General features: G+C 53.1%; 2 protein-coding genes across 4 annotated transcripts in view; one reads left to right on the top strand and one right to left on the bottom strand.

Annotated features, from left to right (window-relative positions):
• MAT2L2 (methionine adenosyltransferase 2 like 2) overlaps positions 1 to 7,802 on the top strand; it is a 42,874-nt gene extending 35,072 nt beyond the window's left edge. The window contains exon 9 of the mRNA XM_025142858.3: positions 7,758 to 7,802. Within this exon, the coding sequence (XP_024998626.2) occupies positions 7,758 to 7,802 (45 nt within the window). The remainder of the gene's footprint in view (positions 1 to 7,757) is intronic.
• An 87-nt stretch (positions 7,803 to 7,889) lies between these two features.
• Positions 7,890 to 17,617, bottom strand: NCAPH (non-SMC condensin I complex subunit H). Of its 3 annotated transcripts, none has more exon segments than NM_001257332.2 (17): positions 7,890 to 8,375; positions 8,789 to 8,864; positions 9,195 to 9,280; positions 9,528 to 9,641; positions 9,877 to 10,038; positions 10,707 to 10,814; positions 11,135 to 11,257; positions 11,959 to 12,065; positions 12,971 to 13,119; positions 13,472 to 13,569; positions 13,712 to 13,803; positions 14,314 to 14,503; positions 14,813 to 14,934; positions 15,481 to 15,619; positions 16,090 to 16,182; positions 17,221 to 17,314; positions 17,386 to 17,608. In NM_001257332.2, coding segments are annotated over 17 exon segments (2,031 nt in total). In that variant the 5' UTR covers positions 17,604 to 17,608; the 3' UTR covers positions 7,890 to 8,315.
• Between the last annotated feature and the right edge of the window lie 6,585 nt (positions 17,618 to 24,202).

Here is a 24,202-nt window from a genome sequence, read left to right as displayed (position 1 = left end):
TATGGGGCTCTATGGGGCTCTATGGGGCTCTATGGGGCGCTATGGGGCGGCTATGGGGCGGCTATGGGGCTCTATGGGGCTCTATGGGGCGGCTATGGGAGCTCTATGGGGCTCTATGGGGCTCTATGGGGCGGCTATGGGGCTCTATGGGGCTCTATGGGGCTCTATGGGGCGGCTATGGGGCTCTATGGGGCTCTATGGGGCTCTATGGGGCGGCTATGGGGCTCTATGGGGCTCTATGGGGCTCTATGGGGCGGCTATGGGGCTCTATGGGGCTCTATGGGGCTCTATGGGGCGGCTATGGGGCTCTATGGGGCTCTATGGGGCTCTATGGGGCTCTATGGGGCTCTATGGGGCTCTATGGGGCTCTATGGGGCTCTATGGGGCGGCTATGGGGCTCTATGGGGCTCTATGGGGCTCTATGGGGCGGCTATGGGGCTCTATGGGGCTCTATGGGGCTCTATGGGGCTCTATGGGGCTCTATGGGGCGGCTATGGGGCTCTATGGGGCTCTATGGGGCTCTATGGGGCGGCTATGGGGCTCTATGGGGCTCTATGGGGCTCTATGGGGCTCTATGGGGCTCTATGGGGCTCTATGGGGCTCTATGGGGCGGCTATGGGGCTCTATGGGGCTCTATGGGGCGGCTATGGGGCTCTATGGGGCTCTATGGGGCTCTATGGGGCGGCTATGGGGCTCTATGGGGCTCTATGGGGCTCTATGGGGCTCTATGGGGCTCTATGGGGCTCTATGGGGCTCTATGGGGCTCTATGGGGCGGCTATGGGGCTCTATGGGGCTCTATGGGGCTCTATGGGGCTCTATGGGGCGGCTATGGGGCTCTATGGGGCTCTATGGGGCTCTATGGGGCTCTATGGGGCTCTATGGGGCTCTATGGGGCGGCTATGGGGCTCTATGGGGCTCTATGGGGCTCTATGGGGCGGCTATGGGGCTCTATGGGGCTCTATGGGGCTCTATGGGGCTCTATGGGGCGGCTATGGGGCTCTATGGGGCTCTATGGGGCGGCTATGGGGCTCTATGGGGCTCTATGGGGCTCTATGGGGCGGCTATGGGGCTCTATGGGGCTCTATGGGGCTCTATGGGGCGGCTATGGGGCTCTATGGGGCTCTATGGGGCTCTATGGGGCGGCTATGGGGCTCTATGGGGCTCTATGGGGCTCTATGGGGCTCTATGGGGCGGCTATGGGGCTCTATGGGGCTCTATGGGGCTCTATGGGGCGGCTATGGGGCTCTATGGGGCTCTATGGGGCTCTATGGGGCTCTATGGGGCGGCTATGGGGCTCTATGGGGCTCTATGGGGCTCTATGGGGCGGCTATGGGGCTCTATGGGGCTCTATGGGGCTCTATGGGGCGGCTATGGGGCTCTATGGGGCTCTATGGGGCTCTATGGGGCGGCTATGGGGCTCTATGGGGCTCTATGGGGCTCTATGGGGCTCTATGGGGCGGCTATGGGGCTCTATGGGGCTCTATGGGGCTCTATGGGGCGGCTATGGGGCTCTATGGGGCTCTATGGGGCGGCTATGGGGCGGCTATGGGGCTCTATGGGGCTCTATGGGGCTCTATGGGGCGGCTATGGGGCTCTATGGGGCTCTATGGGGCTCTATGGGGCGGCTATGGGGCTCTATGGGGCTCTATGGGGCTCTATGGGGCGGCTATGGGGCTCTATGGGGCTCTATGGGGCTCTATGGGGCGGCTATGGGGCTCTATGGGGCTCTATGGGGCTCTATGGGGCTCTATGGGGCGGCTATGGGGCTCTATGGGGCTCTATGGGGCTCTATGGGGCTCTATGGGGCGGCTATGGGGCTCTATGGGGCTCTATGGGGCTCTATGGGGCGGCTATGGGGCTCTATGGGGCTCTATGGGGCTCTATGGGGCTCTATGGGGCGGCTATGGGGCTCTATGGGGCTCTATGGGGCTCTATGGGGCGGCTATGGGGCTCTATGGGGCTCTATGGGGCTCTATGGGGCTCTATGGGGCTCTATGGGGCTCTATGGGGCTCTATGGGGCTCTATGGGGCGGCTATGGGGCTCTATGGGGCTCTATGGGGCTCTATGGGGCTCTATGGGGGCTCTATGGGGCTCTATGGGGCTCTATGGGGCTCTATGGGGCGGCTATGGGGCTCTATGGGGCTCTATGGGGCTCTATGGGGCTCTATGGGGCGCTATGGGGCTCTATGGGGCTCTATGGGGCTCTATGGGGCTCTATGGGGCTCTATGGGGCGGCTATGGGGCTCTATGGGGCTCTATGGGGCTCTATGGGGCTCTATGGGGCTCTATGGGGCGGCTATGGGGCTCTATGGGGCTCTATGGGGCGGCTATGGGGCTCTATGGGGCTCTATGGGGCTCTATGGGGCTCTATGGGGCGGCTATGGGGCTCTATGGGGCTCTATGGGGCTCTATGGGGCGGCTATGGGGCTCTATGGGGCTCTATGGGGCTCTATGGGGCGGCTATGGGGCTCTATGGGGCTCTATAGGGCTCTATGGGGCGGCTATGGGGCTCTATGGGGCGGCTATGGGGCTCTATGGGGCTCTATGGGGCTCTATGGGGCGGCTATGGGGCTCTATGGGGCTCTATGGGGCTCTATGGGGCTCTATGGGGCGGCTATGGGGCTCTATGGGGCTCTATGGGGCGGCTATGGGGCTCTATGGGGCTCTATGGGGCTCTATGGGGCGGCTATGGGGCTCTATGGGGCTCTATGGGGCGGCTATGGGGCTCTATGGGGCGGCTATGGGGCTCTATGGAGCTCTATGGGGCTCTATGGGGCTCTATGGGGCGGCTATGGGGCTCTATGGGGCTCTATGGGGCTCTATGGGGCTCTATGGGGCGGCTATGGGGCTCTATGGGGCTCTATGGGGCTCTATGGGGCGGCTATGGGGCTCTATGGGGCTCTATGGGGCTCTATGGGGCGGCTATGGGGCTCTATGGGGCTCTATGGGGCTCTATGGGGCTCTATGGGGCGGCTATGGGGCTCTATGGGGCTCTATGGGGCTCTATGGGGCGGCTATGGGGCTCTATGGGGCTCTATGGGGCTCTATGGGGCTCTATGGGGCTGCTATGGGGCTCTATGGGGCTCTATGGGGCTCTATGGGGCTCTATGGGGCTCTATGGGGCTCTATGGGGCGGCTATGGGGCTCTATGGGGCTCTATGGGGCTCTATGGGGCGGCTATGGGGCTCTATGGGGCTCTATGGGGCTCTATGGGGCTCTATGGGGCGGCTATGGGGCTCTATGGGGCTCTATGGGGCTCTATGGGGCGGCTATGGGGCTCTATGGGGCTCTATGGGGCGCTATGGGGCTCTATGGGGCTCTATGGGGCTCTATGGGGCTCTATGGGGCTCTATGGGGCGGCTATGGGGCTCTATGGGGCTCTATGGGGCTCTATGGGGCTCTATGGGGCTCTATGGGGCTCTATGGGGCTCTATGGGGCTCTATGGGGCTCTATGGGGCGGCTATGGGGCTCTATGGGGCTCTATGGGGCTCTATGGGGCTCTATGGGGCTCTATGGGGCTCTATGGGGCTCTATGGGGCTCTATGGGGCTCTATGGGGCTCTATGGGGCTCTATGGGGCTCTATGGGGCTCTATGGGGCTCTATGGGGCTCTATGGGGCTCTATGGGGCGGCTATGGGGCTCTATGGGGCTCTATGGGGCGGCTATGGGGCTCTATGGGGCTCTATGGGGCTCTATGGGGCTCTATGGGGCGGCTATGGGGCTCTATGGGGCTCTATGGGGCTCTATGGGGCGGCTATGGGGCTCTATGGGGCTCTATGGGGCTCTATGGGGCGGCTATGGGGCTCTATGGGGCTCTATAGGGCTCTATGGGGCGGCTATGGGGCTCTATGGGGCGGCTATGTGGCTCTATGGGGCTCTATGGGGCTCTATGGGGCGGCTATGGGGCTCTAGGGGGCTCTATGGGACTCTATGGGGCTCTATGGGGCGGCTATGGGGCTCTATGGGGCTCTACGGGGCGGCTATGGGGCTCTATGGGGCTCTATGGGGCTCTATGGGGCGGCTATGGGGCTCTATGGGGCTCTATGGGGCGGCTATGGGGCTCTATGGGGCGGCTATGGGGCTCTATGGGAGCTCTATGGGGCTCTATGGGGCTCTATGGGGCGGCTATGGGGCTCTATGGGGCTCTATGGGGCTCTATGGGGCTCTATGGGGCGGCTATGGGGCTCTATGGGGCTCTATGGGGCTCTATGGGGCGGCTATGGGGCTCTATGGGGCTCTATGGGGCTCTATGGGGCGGCTATGGGGCTCTATGGGGCTCTATGGGGCTCTATGGGGCGGCTATGGGGCTCTATGGGGCTCTATGGGGCGGCTATGGGGCTCTATGGGGCTCTATGGGGCTCTATGGGGCTCTATGGGGCGGCTATGGGGCTCTATGGGGCTCTATGGGGCTCTATGGGGCGGCTATGGGGCTCTATGGGGCTCTATGGGGCTCTATGGGGCGGCTATGGGGCTCTATGGGGCTCTATGGGGCTCTATGGGGCTCTATGGGGCGCTATGGGGCTCTATGGGGCTCTATGGGGCTCTATGGGGCGGCTATGGGGCTCTATGGGGCTCTATGGGGCTCTATGGGGCTCTATGGGGCTCTATGGGGCTCTATGGGGCTCTATGGGGCTCTATGGGGCTCTATGGGGCGGCTATGGGGCTCTATGGGGCTCTATGGGGCGGCTATGGGGCTCTATGGGGCTCTATGGGGCTCTATGGGGCGGCTATGGGGCTCTATGGGGCTCTATGGGGCTCTATGGGGCTCTATGGGGCGGCTATGGGGCTCTATGGGGCTCTATGGGGCTCTATGGGGCGGCTATGGGCTCTATGGGGCTCTATGGGGCTCTATGGGGCGGCTATGGGGCTCTATGGGGCTCTATGGGGCTCTATGGGGCGGCTATGGGGCTCTATGGGGCTCTATGGGGCTCTATGGGGCGGCTATGGGGCTCTATGGGGCTCTATGGGGCTCTATGGGGCGGCTATGGGGCTCTATGGGGCTCTATGGGGCTCTATGGGGCGCTATGGGGCTCTATGGGGCTCTATGGGGCGGCTATGGGGCTCTATGGGGCTCTATGGGGCTCTATGGGGCTCTATGGGGCGGCTATGGGGCTCTATGGGGCTCTATGGGGCTCTATGGGGCGGCTATGGGGCTCTATGGGGCTCTATGGGGCTCTATGGGGCGGCTATGGGGCTCTATGGGGCTCTATGGGGCTCTATGGGGCTCTATGGGGCTCTATGGGGCGGCTATGGGGCTCTATGGGGCTCTATGGGGCTCTATGGGGCGGCTATGGGGCTCTATGGGGCTCTATGGGGCTCTATGGGGCTCTATGGGGCGGCTATGGGGCTCTATGGGGCTCTATGGGGCGGCTATGGGGCTCTATGGGGCTCTATGGGGCGGCTATGGGGCTCTATGGGGCTCTATGGGGCTCTATGGGGCGGCTATGGGGCTCTATGGGGCTCTATGGGGCTCTATGGGGCTCTATGGGGCGGCTATGGGGCTCTATGGGGCTCTATGGGGCTCTATGGGGCGGCTATGGGGCTCTATGGGGCTCTATGGGGCTCTATGGGGCTCTATGGGGCGGCTATGGGGCTCTATGGGGCTCTATGGGGCGGCTATGGGGCTCTATGGGGCTCTATGGGGCTCTATGGGGCTCTATGGGGCGGCTATGGGGCTCTATGGGGCTCTATGGGGCGGCTATGGGGCTCTATGGGGCTCTATGGGGCTCTATGGGGCGCTATGGGGCTCTATGGGGCTCTATGGGGCGGCTATGGGGCTCTATGGGGCTCTATGGGGCTCTATGGGGCGGCTATGGGGCTCTATGGGGCTCTATGGGGCTCTATGGGGCGGCTATGGGGCTGCTATGGGGCTCTATGGGGCTCTATGGGGCGGCTATGGGGCTCTATGGGGCTCTATGGGGCTCTATGGGGCTCTATGGGGCGGCTATGGGGCTCTATGGGGCTCTATGGGGCTCTATGGGGCTATGGGGCTCTATGGGGCTCTATGGGGCTCTATGGGGCTCTATGGGGCTCTATGGGGCGGCTATGGGGCTCTATGGGGCTCTATGGGGCTCTATGGGGCGGCTATGGGGCTCTATGGGGCTCTATGGGGCTCTATGGGGCGGCTATGGGGCTCTATGGGGCTCTATGGGGCTCTATGGGGCTCTATGGGGCGGCTATGGGGCTCTATGGGGCTCTATGGGGCTCTATGGGGCGGCTATGGGGCTCTATGGGGCTCTATGGGGCTCTATGGGGCGGCTATGGGGCTCTATGGGGCTCTATGGGGCTCTATGGGGCTCTATGGGGCTCTATGGGGCTCTATGGGGCTCTATGGGGCTCTATGGGGCTCTATGGGGCGGCTATGGGGCTCTATGGGGCTCTATGGGGCTCTATGGGGCGGCTATGGGGCTCTATGGGGCTCTATGGGGCTCTATGGGGCTCTATGGGGCTATGGGGCTCTATGGGGCTCTATGGGGCTCTATGGGGCGGCTATGGGGCTCTATGGGGCTCTATGGGGCTCTATGGGGCTCTATGGGGCGGCTATGGGGCTCTATGGGGCTCTATGGGGCTCTATGGGGCGGCTATGGGGCTCTATGGGGCTCTATGGGGCTCTATGGGGCTCTATGGGGCGGCTATGGGGCTCTATGGGGCTCTATGGGGCTCTATGGGGCTCTATGGGGCGGCTATGGGGCTCTATGGGGCTCTATGGGGCTCTATGGGGCGGCTATGGGGCTCTATGGGGCTCTATGGGGCTCTATGGGGCTCTATGGGGCGGCTATGGGGCTCTATGGGGCTCTATGGGGCTCTATGGGGCGGCTATGGGGCTCTATGGGGCTCTATGGGGCTCTATGGGGCTCTATGGGGCGGCTATGGGGCGGCTATGGGGCGGCTATGGGGCGGCTATGGGGCTCTATGAGCTCTATTGCGCGGCTATGGGGCTCTATGGTGCTGTATGGGGCTCTATGGGGCTCTATGGGGCGGCTATGGGGCTCTATGGGGCTCTATGGGGCGGCTACGGGGCTCTATGGGGCTCTATGGGGCGGCTATGGGGCGGCTATGGGGCTCTATGGGGCGGCTATGGGGCTCTATGGGGCTCTATGGGGCTCTATGGGGCTCTATGGGGCCCCATCGTGGTGATAGCCTCCCACTGTTTCAAGGGAGATGATAAACAGGAGGAAAATGAACTTTTCTTGTGGGGAGATGGGACAAAGGGGAATGGTTTTAATGTAAAGGAATGGAGATTTGGATTAGATGTGGGGGAAGGTGTTCACAGAGGGAGCTGAGGCCCTGCACTGCTGCCCAGAGGCCGTGGATGCCCCATCCCTGTGGGTGCACCGGACTCTGCTCCCATTACAGTGAATGGAGACAGAGAGGGACGTGGCTGATGACACTCAACCTCCTGGTGGCATCGCAGGGCTGCGGTGCTTTGACCCTGGAAAGCCACCAAACATCCACCTGCTCGCTGTGTCCCTTCACCCACCTGCTTGTCACAGGGGCTGGAAGGGAGCTCTACCCCCCAGCAATTTCCCTATAGCAGGCTGCACAGACAACTGTATTGAATGCCAAGTCTCCAGCTGCCCCTCCACAGGTGTCTTTCTCAGTCCCTGGAGACAAGCAATCACAGAATCATAGATCGGCCTGGGTTGAAAAGGACCATGATCATCTACTTTGAACCCTCTGCCTCGTGCAGAGTCGCCAACCACTGAACCAGGCTTGTCTTGAATCACTCCTGGCTCTGTGTTGTTCCCCTGCAGGAGTGGGCTCTGGGAGATGGTGCTCTGGTGATCCTCTTCCTTTAGGAGCAGCCCTGCTCCTGCTGCTCCCTCAAGACCTGTGTTTTTATTTTAGCCTCTCTTGCTTTAGATTCCTCCTTCCCTACTCAGAAATCTAGCTAAGAAGTCAGTAGGAATTTATTGGTAAGGTCGGTATCAGTCACGTTAGGGAAAGACCAGACAAAGGAAAAGGACTGTAAAAACTGGAAACATCAGTAAGTCACTCTGTACTGAGAGTTATAGACAAACGGAGCAACATTCTGCTCACAGTCATGGATGGTTCACAGAGGAACTGCAGAACTTTGCTCCTGAACCCAGGAAAGAAGGAATGGATCGAAGAGGGCAGGCTGAGCAGCAGCTGTCCATCTGTATGATCACGCCTGCAATTTACAAGTCCTCCTGAGATGCACATCAGTGGGACTTCTCAGCAGCGATGCTGGGAAGAGGAAAACCTGCCACTGCTGCAGAACAAGCACTGTGCAGTGGGGTGCCAAAGCTCCAGCCCGTGGGTCAGTCTGGGTGAGCTGCTCCACACAAGGCTCAGTCACCTTGTTTCACAATGACATCAGACAGGTCCTCTGTGCCGTTCAGTTTCAGGTTCTGTGAAAAGCAAAAAGCTGAGTTCAGGAGAGCCAGTCTCCTCCCCTTTGAGGCTGAAGACCCAGGAAGCTGAATCAAAACACACAAGGAATGCTCAGAACAACCCTAGCCCCTTCTGCCTCCATCACGGTGCAAAGATTGAGGACTCCCTTCAGCTGCTGTATCACTCTAAAGCACCCACAACACATAATAACATTAAGCAGCGATGTTCCTCATCCCCTCTGGCCTTCCCTGTCCTCACATCTGGCAGCAGACAGGAGTTAAGCTGGAAATACTGCTCTTTTTATTTCCAGCACATCCACCTGATTTGTGTTGCTTATAAATGTGAAATGGGATTAAACTGTAAGATTCTGATGTAAAAATAAAATGGTGTGTGCTTTGCCCACTGCTCCTACCCCATACACTGCACTTACCTTCTCATTTGCCAAGTGCAAGAGGCAGGCAAAGGCTAAAGGGACAGACAGATTTTTAGCCATCACAGAAGGCAACCTATGGAAGAGAAGGGAGGTTAGGATGGCCAGAGCCTGAGCCTGTGGATAGAGCATGTCTGCAAGCCACCAGGTCACCAAAGATCAGCTGCATGTGACAGCTCCTTCCCCAGTCTGTGATTTTCTCTACCTTATTCCTCCCATTAGCAAAGACTTGGCCAAGTCAAATGCAACCTATATCTCCCCTTAAGCAAATAAACAGCAAGAGATTTCCCTCTTGTCAGGATTCAGGTAGCAGGTTGCAACAGAAACAAAATCAATCAGTGCTTGCCCAAGTGCTGCTCAGAAGTCTGCCCAGCCTGGAGTCCAACCTTTTGTAGGGCCTCTCTACCTGTGAAGCAGTTCCTTTGTGATGCTGCTGAAGGCCTTCTCCCCTGTCACCACTGATGTGTCACTCTGTTTCTCCACATCTTCAATCTATTCATCAAAAAGACAGACACTGCTGAGGTGGCTTTTGCTCCCCAATACTCAGCCCCATGCTCAAGAGAACCACCACTGCAAATCACTGCTCACAGCCCATCCTTAACAACTATCTCATGGGAGCAAGGAAAGGAGTTGCCACTAACGTGCCCATGATGATCTCCTTGGGAGCTAAGTATTGTTACATGCAAGGCATACTCTTCTCTTCAGGCCTGTTAAAGCATCTGGCTCTGCCTATACTCACCTCTGCTTCTGTGCTTTTCTTTATATCAATAAGAAGGTCCCACATGTTTTGCTTCAACCTCTTCATGTCCATTTTCTTGGCTGTCTTTGCGTACTGAATTGCTATCTTATTGACCTGAGGGAAAGGCATTCAGGGTTAGCAGAGAGCAACTGAGCAGCAACAGCGTCTTCAATCACAACCAAAGGAACATCCCAAACTTGATTTTCCTACAGCAATGACATCATCTCAGAATAAAGCATCCACTAGCAAAACCCTGGAGATCTTGCACAAGGAAAGCTGTTCTCTGAGAGGCTCTTCTGCAGAGCTGCTCAGTCAGCAGTACACAGGTGGGCACAGCAGGAGTTCTTACCTTCTGAGGCTCAGCGATGAGGTTCAGCTCCCCATACATCGTGATATCAACACCATCAACCCCATTGAGCTCGTGATCTTGACCTTCAGGGTGAGAGGTAAGGTTGAACCCTGTTTGGTTCACGAATTGAATGGGGTCATTGTCATCATCACTATCTGCAGCCTGGTGAAGAAGAGATATACCAGTAAATCCACCCCCAGACAGCCTGGAGGAACCACAGATTTCCTGCACTAAGTACCCACCCCTCAGGAGGTGATGATACCTGTCCACTGCCCCTGTGGAGGAATGATCTTCAGCCTCTTCTGACAGCTAAAAGCTCAGGTTAAGGCTAAACCCAACAGAGATCCAAAGCAGAGAATATCAAAAGGCTGTTCTACATGGAAAGATAACTGAGGTGAAGGCTCTCCCACAAGTATGGGGCCATGTGAGACCTGCAGCATTGGCCTGGCAGAAAGCTGAAGCTTTAGAGAACATGTACTTCAGCAGGAGCTCAAAACAGCTTGGTGCAAGTATCACTGTGCAGAGGTGACTGCAGAAGTGAGCAATGGTATCTACTGCTCCTTCATCGGAGGTGCAGTATGGAGAAGTATGGAATGGAGTTTCTGCAGGAAATCAACCAGCAAAGCAAACTCCAAGGGCAGATTTAGTTGATGTTACCAGAGTACCACTGAGTGACAGGACAGAGGTGTGTGCAGAGACTCTACAGCTTTGCCACAATCTGATGTCAACTTTTTCCACAAGTAAGTGATGCTAGACATAAGATTCTTCCTGAATTCCTTCTACCACACATCAAATGTAGGCAACAGAGAAATGTTCTTGCTCCCAGTTACCTGTGCTGCAGGGCAGAAATTGGAGGTGTCATTGGGGTTATTGTAATCATATTCGCCGATCTCATCTTCGTGATCCAATGAGCTGCCTGGTTTAGGCAGTCTGAAGAGCTGCAGAGATGAGACTGGAACATCAGGAAAGAGGAAACTAGATGTCTCCTCCAAGCAATGCCTACATCTTGCGAATTCATTGCCATCCCTTTTCCCAGCCTGCTGCCTCTTCCTCCTCCTCACGTACCACCCACCAATCCCCTCATAAAGCATAACAGCACAGCACAGACAACTCAGCATCCACAAGAGGGTTAGTCCACTAACAGGCATCACCCTGGCTCATTTCCTGCCCTGAGGAGCATCCCAGAGGCACATCAAGCAGATTAAGAGTAATTCAGCGCATGGAACATTGCCAAGAAGATCTTGGAGAAGCCTCTTACCTTAGCAGCTGGTTTGAGGAACAGCTGGACAATGTTGTTAGGGTTGTAGTTGAAGTCTGCAGGAAGTGTGGTGCTCTTCACGTTCTGGTTTTCCAGAATGGATTTGCTCAGAGTTAAAGCAGCCTACAGAAGGTAATGCCATAATCCATGTGATATCCAGTACTTAGATGTGAATCAACTTCTTACATGGGCAGATGGTGACATGACAAGGATGAATGGTTTTATACTAAAAGACAGATTTACATTAAATATTAAGAAGAAATTTTTTACTCAGAGGGTGGGTGAGGCTCTGGAACAGATCACCCAGAGAAGCTGTGGGTGCCTCATCCCTGCAGATGAGGCACCCACAGATCCCAACAGCCTGGTTGGATGGGGCCCTGGGCAGCCTGAGCTGGTGGGTGGCAAGCAGCCCATGGAATGGATCTTTAAGGTCCCTCCCAACTAAAGCCATTCTATAATTCTTCAATTCTATGACCGAACGTGGAAATTTGTTTAAAATGAGAGAAGTTCTGAAGTGCTTCCAAAGATGAGTCCTACACTGCATGCAGTGATTTTAACACAGCCTCCTGGGACACACAGCTGCGCCTGTGGGGTCTCAGTTCACAACAGGGTATTGGCCAGAAACAATCCAGCCCAATTCTTCACTTCAAGGTTGGTAAAACTGTAAGATTTGGAGCCAGAAGACCCCACACCACGGAGCATACACGATGCTGTATATACAGAGCCAGTTTCCACAAGAGAACAAAGGTAAGCCACCTGCTGATGGCAGTTCTAAGATGCACTGATATGGCAGAACAGAGCGGAGGCAGAAACTCAGTGCGTACCTTGGTCTTACGGAAATATGCCTCAAAGTCAACATCCTCATCAAAGTTCACTTCAAATGCTTTCTTTGCCTTCTTCTTCTTGTTCTCTTTCTCAGAGTCAGCACTTGCTGCAGAAAGGAAGGAAACTCCCAACGTGAGCATCTGCTCCACACTGACGGATTACCTGTGTCCTTCACAAATACTTTTTTTCTGTGTTAGGGAAAGAAACAGGTGGTGTCCTCCGTTTCACACTTTAAAAGGGATCAGTATCTCTTTATAGAAGCAGTAAGTATAAATTAACCTTCAGTTTTTACATTGAAGGATGTGTATTTTCTTCTATTGCTACAGTGAGACACCCCCTCAATGCCAAGCACCATTAACAAACCCAAACAACAGAGAACACATCAGACACCAAAGGATCTGTGTGTGAGTTGAGAGCCTTCCTGGTGTCCTAACTCAGCACTGCTTCCAGTCAGGCTAGAAAAGAGCCATGCAGAGTTGTCTCATCTCTACTGCCTTTGCTTTATGGCTCACAGAATCACAGGGTTGGAAAGGAACTCTGGAGATCATCTAGTCCAACTGCCCTGCTAAAGCAGGATCCCTAGAGCCATGCCCAGATACGTGCCCAGACATTTTGAGTATCTCCAGAGGAGAAACCATAACCTCACTGGGCAGCTTGTTCCAGTGCTGTTACCCTTGAAGTAAAGAAGTTCTCTCCCACATTCTTACAGAACTTCCTCTGTTCCAGTTTGTGTCTGTTGCCCCATTCTGGTGCTAAGCACCAAACCCACTTGACAGCCACCCTTTAGGTATTTACAAGATTAATCAGATCCCCCTCGGCCTTTTGTTCTCCAGATTGTACAGCCCCAGAGCAATCAGCCTTTCCTTTGAAGGGAGATGCTCCAGCCCTTGTTATCTTTGCAGCCCTCCGCTAGACTCTCTCCAGTAGCTCCCTATTCACATATTGCCCATTTCCCAACAGAACCACAACCTGGCAGCAGCATATATATCCAGTCTCTGAATACATACATACATTTGTGTCGAGGTTTGAAACGCCAGTGCTCTGGGCCAGCCCACATTGACAGAGTTCGGGGGCTGAAGTAGGAGTATTCCCCTGGTTTCATGGAGAGATGAAGGCACATGGTCCCAATGTCTCCTTCTCCGAAAGAAACCGCATCAATTCTGGAAAGAGCACACACCCTGCTCAGTAAAATCCTCACATACACTGAGAGGAGGAAACATAACCATACAAGAAGATCCTCATGGAGGACAGAGATGTTCATTCCTCAGTGCACCTGAAACTTGATCAGAAAGCAAACTATAGCCAGATGGAAAACATACACACAGGAAAGTGAAGATCCTCCAGAGAGCTATCTTAACTTGATGCTAGCAATCAAAGCAAAGCTATAAACGTGCAGTGACTACTCACTTCTTGCTCTCACAGACTGTCGTGAAGGATTTGTTTCCTACAAATTCCCCAATCTTTTCTGTTGCTATACTCCCGGGGGAGTCCGTGTTGAAGTCATCATCTGACAGGGCAGGAACACCATCTTCCACATCACTGTCTCTTTCTGCATTGATATCGAACACTTGGTCGCTCTTCTTAAATTTATCCAGCAGGGCTGATACTGACTGCAAGAGAAAATGCTCAGGGGAAAAGCCACAGCACCCCACAGCACACCTTGCTGCCCCACACACCTCCAGGATCACTCTGGATTGCCAGAGCAGAGAATACAGCTCATGTATTCAGTCCTGAACAGAGCCAACTACGTACCTCTTCATGGGATTCAGCATCCCACTGCGTGAACTGGAAATCAGCCAGCGTAGAATAGATGGGACATTTTAAAACACACTTTTCTAGCAGCGCTAGAGATAGGAAGAGTAAAGAAATATCAGACACAGGATGAAATAACCAGCAGGTAAAACAAATTCCAGGTGCTAAACTATTCTTAGTTTCAAAAGCACGTAGGCTCATTTCTCAGCAGAAAGGGATGCTCAGTCAGATCTCTTACGGAAGGGGGGGCATAACACTGTGAATCTTAACAGAGTAATGGGGTTTAGGAATACTGACAGAGTTAAAACATTCTATAAAGGTCAGCCCTTAACCTGGAGCATGCTCATCTCAACTACTGCGTGGCTCCAATCCTGCATACATGCTGTGCAACAGGCTGAGCTACATGCAGAGATCTAAAAGGCTGCAAGGGTCCTGCCCTGTCAGCAACCAGCCTCAGCACAAGCAGGATCACAGCAAGGTGCCCAAGGTAGCCAAGAGGTCAACCAAAGCATAAGCAAGCTGGCTGAGACTAAAAGGAGTACACTTGGCAGATGAAAATGATGTCTGTATGGGAGAATTACTTAGTGGTTACCAGCACTCACACTTCAACTCCGTCACTTTCACAGGATCACTGTTGGGCAGAACAAGGGTTTCTGAAGATGGGAGAGGCACAATCTTGGAGTCAAAAAGGAGTTCACTGTGACAACTCTGCGTACGCAGACTGGTAAGGAAGATGCCAGCTGTGCTGCATTCATCAAAAGATGCTGCTGTTTTCTGGAACATGGGATCAACCTGCAGAATCAAGGAATGGAACAGATGGATGGTGAGATGCAGACGTCTCTGCAGAAGGTTTGTAAATAAAAAGCCGAAGGGAGAATGACTCATGCATCTTTCTTCAGTGAGGAGAGAGCTCTCACAGCTGCCTCACACAGGAACAGGCACAATTAAGGACCACTGTGTTACAATAGCAAAATTCAGACATGCATGTGAATCTAACAGCCCAAGAGAGGGCAGCACAGTAAGGAAAACAATAAAAAGGCAAAACATGAGGTGAGTTTTCCTTCCTCCACCCACCACTACAGAAGATCTATCTCCACCCACCTCACATCTCCGATTAGCCTCTGTCACATTGATGTTGTTCAAGTTCTGTTCAATCGTTTTGAAGGAGTGCTTTTTCTTTGTTTGAACTCTCTTGGCAGAACTGGAAGCTGTACTGTCTTCTTCTGAAAGAAAAAGCAGCTGTAGTTAGAAAAACTTGCTAAAATATCCCATGGCTGAGGGACAATACAACTGTACTTCACTTTGTGTGCACAAACAAAAGCCCGGTGGGCATAAAGTTACCCAGTTAGGTATCCATTAGCACAAACTACCAATATTTCAGTGGCTGCTCAATGTGTTTCTTTTTATTTTGTCTCTTTTGTCTTAACAGCACACTTCTGTCTCAAAGCAAAGGACAGTAAAGCGTGGGTACTTCATTCTCAAATGTTTCAGATTAGGCCATGCCTGTTTTGCATTCAAATCTAGCTGGCCAAGTATTCAAATACAGGGCTGAGCATCAGGTTCTCATCTCAAACTTCCCCAGGCAAAGAAACTCAGTATTTTGCAGCCCTTAAGAAGAAATAAATACATCAAGCTAGTGGTATTCTCCCAGATATATACATCAGTAGAAAGAAACAGTGCTTTGAAATTCAGGGGTGTTACAGAAGAACACAAGAAGTATTGTGGGTGGAACCAGGAAGAGCTTAGCAGAAAAGGAGTGAATGGCACACCTTCTTCTGGGCTGCCCACATCTTTCGTAGGTGCTGACTCCTTGCCTAAGCCTCCAAGGACTTTGTATGTGTCTGCATGGACCGCATCCACACGCACGGCGTAGATCTTCACGCCAGCATCAATGGTGCCAGCTGCCATCTGACAGAGGAACACAGGATGCAGTTTTTAGTGAGGAAGGAACAAGACACATCAAGAGGTAAATGCAGAAGACAAGATGCAGGCCTGAGTTTTTGAATATTCCTGGAGCAACAAGGAACTATTGATAGCAAGGAGTCTTTGCTTGGACATTTCCTATTTTGATCTGCCCCTGCTGTCTCCTACACTCAGGTCACATCACCTTCTTTCCCATCACAGCCCTGCCCTATTCCTGGCCAAAACACCCAATATTTACCTCAGAAGCCTTATTATTAAAGCTCTCCTTTTGAAGGACTATCACTGAAAGGGGCACTTAGACTTTAACTTCTGCAGTACCAAAGCAGTCAGCAGTATAAAATTCCACTAAAAATGACAGTGCTGCCTCTACCAGATCTCCATCTGAAAGCTCATTTGAGATGTGTTACTTATTAGAGTTTCAATTCAGAGACCCAGCACCGCTGTGACCAACTCACCTTGAAGTTGGTCAGCTCGGAGTCCTTCTGTTTCAGTATATCTGTCATGTAGTCTATCAGATGTAAGCCAAAAACATTCTTGGTGTTGATTTTCTGCAATACAAGTGCAAGTGAAAACTGAAACCCAGAACATGAAGCTGTCAACCTGCAAGCCACCAACCTGTGGGTGCTCACAGACCACTCTGACCTGCTTGAAAGGTCCAAACCAGCTTTACACCAAGCTGAGCAGTGCAACTGACACATCAGAAGGAAGGAATATCATCCAGAGGGACCTCAAGAAACTTGAAAGGTGGGCCCGTGTGAACCTAACAAGGTTCAACATAGCAAAGAGCAAGGTTCTGTGCGTGCTTGGGTCGGAGTAATCCCACATGCACATACAGACTGGGGAAAGAACTTGAGAGTAACCCTGCAGAGAAGGATCTGGGGGTCTCCTGGTGGATGAACAACTGAACATGAGCCAGCAATGTGCTCTTACAGCTAAGAAGGCCAATGGCAACCTGGGCTCCATCAGCAGAATGGGGTGATTGTCCCTCTCTATTCTGCCCTCATGAGGCCCCATCTGGAGTACTGGTCCAGGACTGGGACCACCAGTACAGGAAACATGTGGAGCTGTTGGAGAGGATCCAGAGGGCACGAGGATGATCAGAGGGCTGGAGCACCTTCCCTACAAAGACGGGCTAAGGGAGCTGGGCTTGTCAGCCTGGAGAATAGAAGGCTGCAAGGAGTCCTCAGTGCTGCCTAACAGTATTTAAAAGGGGTTTATAAACAGGAGGGGAATCAACCTTTTACAAGGGAAGACAGTGACAGGACAAGTGGCAATGGCTTTAAGCTTAAGGAGGGAAGGTTTAGTTTGGATGTTGGGGAAGCTCTTCACAGAGTGGTGAGGTGCTGGAACAGCTGCCCAGAGAAGCTGTGGATGCACCACCCCTGGAGGTGCTTAAGACCAGGTTGGATGGGGCCCTGGGCAACCTGAGCTAGTAGTAAATCTGAAGGTTGGTGGCCCTGCCTGTGACAGGGGGTTGGAACTTGGCTGCCTTCCACCCCGAGCACTCTGATTACTCTGGAGCTGTGACAGAGGATCGTCATCCTCCTCCCAAGTCCAGGGGCAGTCAGAGCAGGGACTCCACTCACGTTCTCAGAGGACAGCTTGATGCAGGCGGAGTAATGCTCCGAGATCTGCGCGTTCGTCCATCCCGACAGGGCCGGCAGCGACGCGTCCGCCTGCCTAGGGGAAGGAAGCACGGCCGTGCCAGGGGAGCCGAGCCAGCCCGCCGCCCCCCCGCGGCCCGGCCCTACCTGGGCGCCGTAGAGCAGAGACTGAGCGGTGACTCGGTGCCGCCGAGCTGCAGGTCCACCACCCGCGAGCGCCGGCGCTGCCGCCTTTCCCTCTCATCGTCGTTACCGGGACACTCGACCAGCGTGGGGGTGGCCGAACCGCTGAGAGAACGCGACGCCGGAGAGTCGACCGCCCCTCCACCACCCCGGCCGCCCCTCCGCGGAGTCACGGCTCTCATGGCAGCGGCGGACTGAAGCTGCGCCCACCGGTCCGGAAGTTCCGCCGCCGAGCTCCCGCCCTCCTTTCACCCATGGACCAATCAGCGCGCGCCTCCCTCCCGCTCCGCCAATCCAGAGCTGCGGGGGTCCCACGCCGCGCCTCCGCCTCCTAGTTTAAATTTGCCGCGCTCGCTCGCAGTGTGCAGGCGCGTGGTGTAACGGTCGCCGCCTTCTGGCGTTCTGGAGCGGCTGTTTTGTTTCCCTCCTCCGCCTGCAGCTCTCCTGCTTTGCGGTTTATCTCACTAAATTCCTCGATCGCGTACTAGCCCAGGTTGCCCAGGGCTCTACCCAGCCTGGCCTTATGCACCTTTAGGCACAGGGCATCCCCAGCCTCTGGGCAGCCTGTTCCAGCACCTCAGCGCTCTGTGAAGAACTTCCCTGATATCCAATCCAAACCTTCCCTCCTTGAACTTAAGACCATTCCTTCTTGTCCTATTGCTATCTACCCTTGTAAAAAAGCTGATTGTAATGGTTACGATCCTGCTTATAACCTCCTTTTAAATATTGGAAGGCTGCCATGAGGTCTCCCTGCAGCCTTCTCTAACAGGCCCAGCTTCCCCCATGCTGAAGTGGGAGAGGTGCTGCAGCCCTCTGACCATCCTCGTGCCCTCCTCTGGACCCTCTCCAGCAGCTCCACGCCTTTCCTGTGCTGAGGGCCCCACACCTGGATGCAGTACTGCAGATGGGGCCTCACAACAGCGGAACAGAGGGGGACGATCCTCTCCTTGTCCCTTCTGCCGTCCCTCTGCTGATGGAGCCCAGGATACCATTGGCTTTGCAGGCTGGAAGTGCACGCTGCTGGCTCATATTTAGTTTTTCATCAGCCACAACCCTCTCTCAAGGAGTCCTTCTCCCAGCTTGCATACACCTTTTGGATGAGAAGCTTTGCCAGCCCTGCAGCCAGCGTTCCCAGCCGCTGTGCACCACGAGCTGCCAGCAGCTGCCTCAACCCTTCTGCGGTCGCCGCAGTTGGATGCATGGGTTCTTCCCGACAGACTTCCAGCCTAAACCACTGGATGGTGCAAGAGGAAAAAATGTGCTTGGAGTCCAACGGCGGTCCTCAGAAAGAGATGCTGGGGAAGGACACTGTGTGTGCTGCTGAGCCAGCCCTGGCAGCGGTCCCCTGTTCCCCAGACAGGAGCTGAGGAATGGCCGTGCTATCAGCCGGCTTTTGCACTGACTCCAACCACCCCCAAAAATGGCCATAGAATCAACTTCTGGAGATTGGCATCTATTCATCAGCGCAGCTGTAGTACCCTGGAGGCCCAGGGCACTTGTGCAAGTAGCAATTCAGAGGAACTCTGGGGGGAGAAAAAACCCTATTGGGCTTTATTCTTGTTTCCAAATGACTCGGGGTCAGAAGCAAAGAGGTCTGACCCTCTTCTTTGTTGGCTCCAGTACGGCCAGACTAAACTGGGGGGGCTGTAAAAGCCACGTCATGCTTCATGATGCTTTCCTCCTAACAGAGCTTCTAATGGCCACTGTAAACAAATCAGTACGTCCAGCTTTGCATCCCAAATAAAGGAGGCACAGTGAACTGTGAGGGTTTTGGATGTTCAGATGAATTATTCCTGCCGTTGCAATAGCGATGTGTGGAGCATTTGATTATCCCCTGCCATCAGTGGTGCAGGCGAGGACAGAAATATTCATGTTCTGCATTTAACTGGAAATTAAGAGAATGCATCATCTGGTGACAGGAACTTCTACAAGTGACTGCTTCCCACTCAATCAACTCCCAAACCACCACATCACTGGGGGGATATTGGGAAACTTGATTTATGACTCAGACCTGCTGGTGGATGTTTGCTGGAGGAATGTATTCCCCAAAGTTGCCCCGTTGATGGAGGTGTGCAGGGATTCTTCCCCTCTTGGAGGAGCACTGGGGGTTCTTACAAGGTCTGTTAAAATAGCTGGGAAGAGTGACTCAGAAGGGAAGGCTGTCTGCTGAACTGCTGGCACTTCTCCACCTGTCTGCCTGCACTGTGCCAGGGCTGCGGGAAGCTTTGGGGTGATGCTGAACTCAGGGGATGTCTCTGAGCTGCAGGCGAGCGCTGGAGAAGAGGGGAAAGTAGAGATGAGCAGGAAGGGGAGCACTCCTATGTGACTGCTGCAGCTGCCGTGATGGATTTAAAACCTCATTGGTTGTGTCCTGCTGAGCTGCTCAGCAAGTTCCAGGGTGAGATGTGCTGTCTGCTCCGGACCCACAACACAGGTAGCGTAGCAACAGGGATCTTTCCCAGCTGCAAGGTTAAAAATAGAGCCAGGGAATATTGAGCTTGCAGCCTTCTGGGGTTCCTGAGGCTGCTGCTTGCTGCAAGCATCTGACTTAGGCTGAACTCTGGGCACTTGACTGTGACAAAGGGTTTGCCAGAGGCTGGGGTATTGCATGGGTCTGCAGCCTTTGTGTGCACACACGCAGTCACCTTGTGTCTGGGGGTCTGCTGCAGTGGCTGAGGTTGATGTTGCACAAGCAGGGTCTCTACTTGTTGCACCCCTCTACAAATGGCCCGTGGACTAAAGATTATCTGGTAATTTCCATATGCTGCCGCAGACACTGCAGGAGCACTTATTAACTTGCTGGTACTATTTTTATTTAAACAAATGCAGCTCCTCTCAGTAATAAAAAGTGATTTGATACCTGCTCAGCTGCTGCCATTGACCAGGAAGGAAGGCGCTTGGTTTTGGTTTTCATGGCAGATCCTTTTTGGAGACAGACATCCCATGCTCAGCCTCTCTCATTCGTTTCTCCCTTCCAGAGTACGTTCTGTTTTTAGCTCTGTTTATTATTGTTGCAGAGCTGCCTCTGTCTGGCCTTGCTCATACCTAGGGGCACAAGGAAGAGATTTAGACCTGAGAAGAGGTAAATGGTTTGATTTTTAGAGCTCATTAGGAAGGCCTGCTTTATGTCTGGAAAGGCTGTGCCACAGATTACACTAACACAAGTTGGATTTGTTTGGTTTTTTTTTTCCCTTTTGGCCTTCTGTTAGTGAATGCAATTATGACAGGGAGGTTAGTGGGCGAGGAACTGTACGGTGGTGTCAGAGCTAAGGATGGCTCACATCTCCCTTTTCAGACTCCTGGCTCATTTGCTATAAACACCAATGATTGGAACTTTTGTTTGATAAAACACCTCTCACGTTTTATGACCGGTTGGAGTATTTGTACTATGAAATCCAGGATTTCACAGACTCCGTAGCAGCTGTAAAATGAAATAACTCCTCACATGCAGAGATTTATAAACCACCTGTAGCATGGCTGCAGCTCCAGCTATGCTTCCAGCTGAGGAGAAGTCCTCAAGGTCCTGACCGAGCAATCAAGATTGTAGGGTTGGAAGCATCTGAAGGATGCCATGTGCTGTAAATCCTCTGAGGCCATCAGAGCCAGCAGCAGCCGCGTTGGCACAGCACAGTGCTGCTGGCTGGCTGTGCCCACACGTGTCTTGTGTTGTTCTTGGTGAGTTTCCCTTACGGATGAAGGGAGAGAAATGTGCAGGCTGCTCTGGGCTCAGCCTCCAGCCACAGCTCCCAGGAGCTGCAGCAGCAGTTGTTTCTGAGCGCAGGAACCCACTGCAGAGACAATAGTGCCCACAGCGGTCCGTCTGGAATGGAGGCTTGCTTATTCAGGCCAATTTATTTTGGGATTTAGAAGTCTTAGCAGTTTCAAACAATGTTGGTGATGGTGAATGAGTGGTCAGAGCAGTGCTGAGTTTCCATGGCTTTGTGTGCACAGGGGAGAGCAGGATAGGACGCACAGTCTGAACGTGATAGGGCAAGCTCGGTGATTCCCTCTGTCCAAGGGGGAAAGAGTGAGTCGCTGAGCTCTGAGTCTTTGCGTAGGCTGCCAGCTGGACTGGTGTTTTGGGAGGCGTGAATGCCTTGGGAAGTGCTTTGAATGGCCTGTGCCTCTGAAGAGCAGGGCAGAAAAGCAGATAGTTTGAAGAGCAGGACAGCTCACTTTGCCCCACTTCTTAGCACTCCTCAAAAGGAAGGACTTTGTAGATGGATCTGGGGAGAGCATCTTGGGCCTGAGATGCTCTGTAGAGCCTTATTGCTGTGTACTTCATCTCCTAGGCATGTTGAGCAGTTCTGACATCTCTGGACATGTGCCTTGTATGCCTCTGCTGCCTTTTTATGCTGCTGGTCAAATCCCAGTGTGGATACCTCCATCTGTGTGTCGAACATCTGTGGGTTTTGTGGGGAGAGGGGGGAATGTTGGTGCTGCAAGGCAAAGTCTCAGCTCCATCTGAGAGGGACTCAGCTCTGGCGAGTGTGGCTGGAGAGTTATTGCTGTGCTCCAATTCAGTCGTGGATATCAATCTCAGCCTTTCAGATCTGTGTTGTCTTATCTTGCTGAAAGGCAGCAGGACTGGTGTTGGTGGGGCTGAAATCACATGCAATCTTTGTTTTCTTCCAAAGGCTGTGAGTTACCAGAAGTGTCATCCAAAGAGACCCGCTGCTCTTTGGGGTGGGGACTCCTAAATTCCTCAATTTCAGTGCAGAATTGCAGCCATTTGTTGGGGCCATCCATCAACAGCTTTCCATAATCAACTACACATCCCTCAGTACCGATATTATCTGCTGTTGTCATCATGGCTGCATGCCTCTACAGAAGGAAGAGTGGTTCAGAACAACACATCTTTTCTTCCTCTTTTCACTGTTAGAATTTTATCTCGTTACCTCTGTGAAATCTTATTAATCACCCTGGACAGCACAACCTGCTTTGCAATAAATGGGGATCTTATTTTTGGTAGTGTTTTGCATGCTAATGCTCTTAGGAGTATGAAATGCTGCTGTTCATAATGACTATGCCTTCAGGAGAAGAGTGTGTTGCTTGACACTTCAGTCTTCTGTAGCCAGAATGTTTTGCTTAGAAAACTTATAGCTGCTTATATGAACATGAAAGGGAAAAGCAGGGTCAGCATGGGCTGTTCCTGTGGGTGCACTGGTTGTGGCATGAGCCATGGGAAGCTGTTGCCAGTGGGGATCTCTGTCCTGGGAGATGTTCCAGCATGAGGCCTTGAGCAACCTGATGTCACGCAGTGAGACCAGCAGTCACACCAGGACATACCAGACCCCTCTGTGACACTTCTCTGCCCATCAAATTGCTCAAATTAATCACGTTTGACTTTTAATCAAACCCATTAGGACCATCACCACACTCAAGCATCCTACTTAGCAGTAATTGCCCTCTCCCACTCCTTTCCTTTCCTTAGTTGCTTCTCAGGTGTTTGGGTCTTGCTGATGCAGAGCCCTCTTGATGTGTTTACTTGGCTGCACCAAGAACATGGGAGCTGCTCTTAATTCTCATTTCACACTTGCAATTGGACTGGGTTGATTTTTGAATCACCACAGCAGGTTCTCAGATCTTTCATTAGCTAGTGCTTGATTCATTTAGTTCAGTGACAAAACGTAATTGCTTGTCTAAACAAGCAGGCCTCATCGAAGTGGTGTCTGTAATGCACCAGGTAGTTCCATTTGTGAGAGGGAAGCCAAAACCCACCATGATCTGTGCAGAAATTGAAGTGGGGAGGTCATGAGGTCAGATGAAAAACAGGAAGAGACCTCTGTCCTCCATACACATCACACTTAAGCTGCTTCTCATTCAGCTCTTTGACATAACGCCCTAACACACCATGTGGTGCTATGGAAACCCCAGTTTACACACTGGTGCACAGCAGCAAGGAATTGACTATCCCTAATTTTCATTTTCTGAGGATATTTTTGACTCGTGCATTAAGCAAACATTTATGCCAAGCACTGTGGAATCCAGAAGCGTTAATCAAGTTGAACTTATGTCTTTGCCGTAGTAAATAATCAGACTGATGGTGTCACTGATGTCTGCACTACCTGCCGGATGGCTGTCAGCAGCTATAAAAAGACAAGCATACAGACACAAACAAGCTGCTGCTCTGAGCAGGTGCTCTGTTGTGCTCATGCTTCGTCCTGCCTTCACTGCTGTACCTCGGCCTGAGCTCTTGTCTCAGCTGCACACCTGAGCTTTGCTCTGATAATGCAACCAGAGGGTTTTGCAGGTACCACATCAACTGTGCCAACGTGTGCTGCTTGCTGTGCCAGAGGGTGATGGCATCCAACAAGCAGCAGAGCCCTCAGCTGGGGAAGCAGGATACTGATAGAGAAAAGTTCTGCATTACTTTGCCAGGCAGCAAATACAGGGCACAATCCCTCTATCTGTCTCCTTAAATCCTTCCCAGAGCCTCCACCTTGATGTAAACCCACCGGGGCACTTCTGATTTGGAGGTTTCCGTATCTGATTGCAGGGGGAGGAAATGAGCAAATTGCTATGGGCTGGGTCATGGGAAATTAGGATATGCCCATATGCTTTCTGCAGCAGATCGCTGTGGCAGTATTTCTTATAGCAAAGAAGCACGTTCCTGTCATGTGCAAGTGCATGTAGGAAGTGATACACACCCCTTTGGGAAGGATGATGTGTTGATGCTGACCTCACATTGGGATGAGATGAGCTGACTCTCATTGAGAAGTGGGATCTGTTCTCACATTCCTACTGCAGAGAGGGTCCTCTAGGAGCACAGCAGCACTGT

The sequence above is a fragment of the Gallus gallus genome, chromosome 22 (genome assembly GCF_016699485.2).
Source record: "Gallus gallus isolate bGalGal1 chromosome 22, bGalGal1.mat.broiler.GRCg7b, whole genome shotgun sequence".
NCBI classification, from domain to species: Eukaryota; Metazoa; Chordata; class Aves; order Galliformes; family Phasianidae; genus Gallus; species Gallus gallus.
This window is presented reverse-complemented; position numbering and strand designations above follow the sequence as displayed.

Coding starts and splice junctions, on each gene's coding strand:
- NCAPH (XM_015297458.4), bottom strand. CDS start 17,603: ATGAGAGCCGTGACTCCGCGGAGGGGCGGCCGGGGTGGTGGAGGGGCG. Junction 17,315..17,385: donor CTCTGCTCTACGGCGCCCAG/GTAGGGCCGGGC, acceptor TCCTTCCCCTAG/GCAGGCGGACGCGTCGCTGC. Junction 14,935..15,480: donor TGTGGGCAGCCCAGAAGAAG/GTGTGCCATTCA, acceptor TTTTTCTTTCAG/AAGAAGACAGTACAGCTTCC.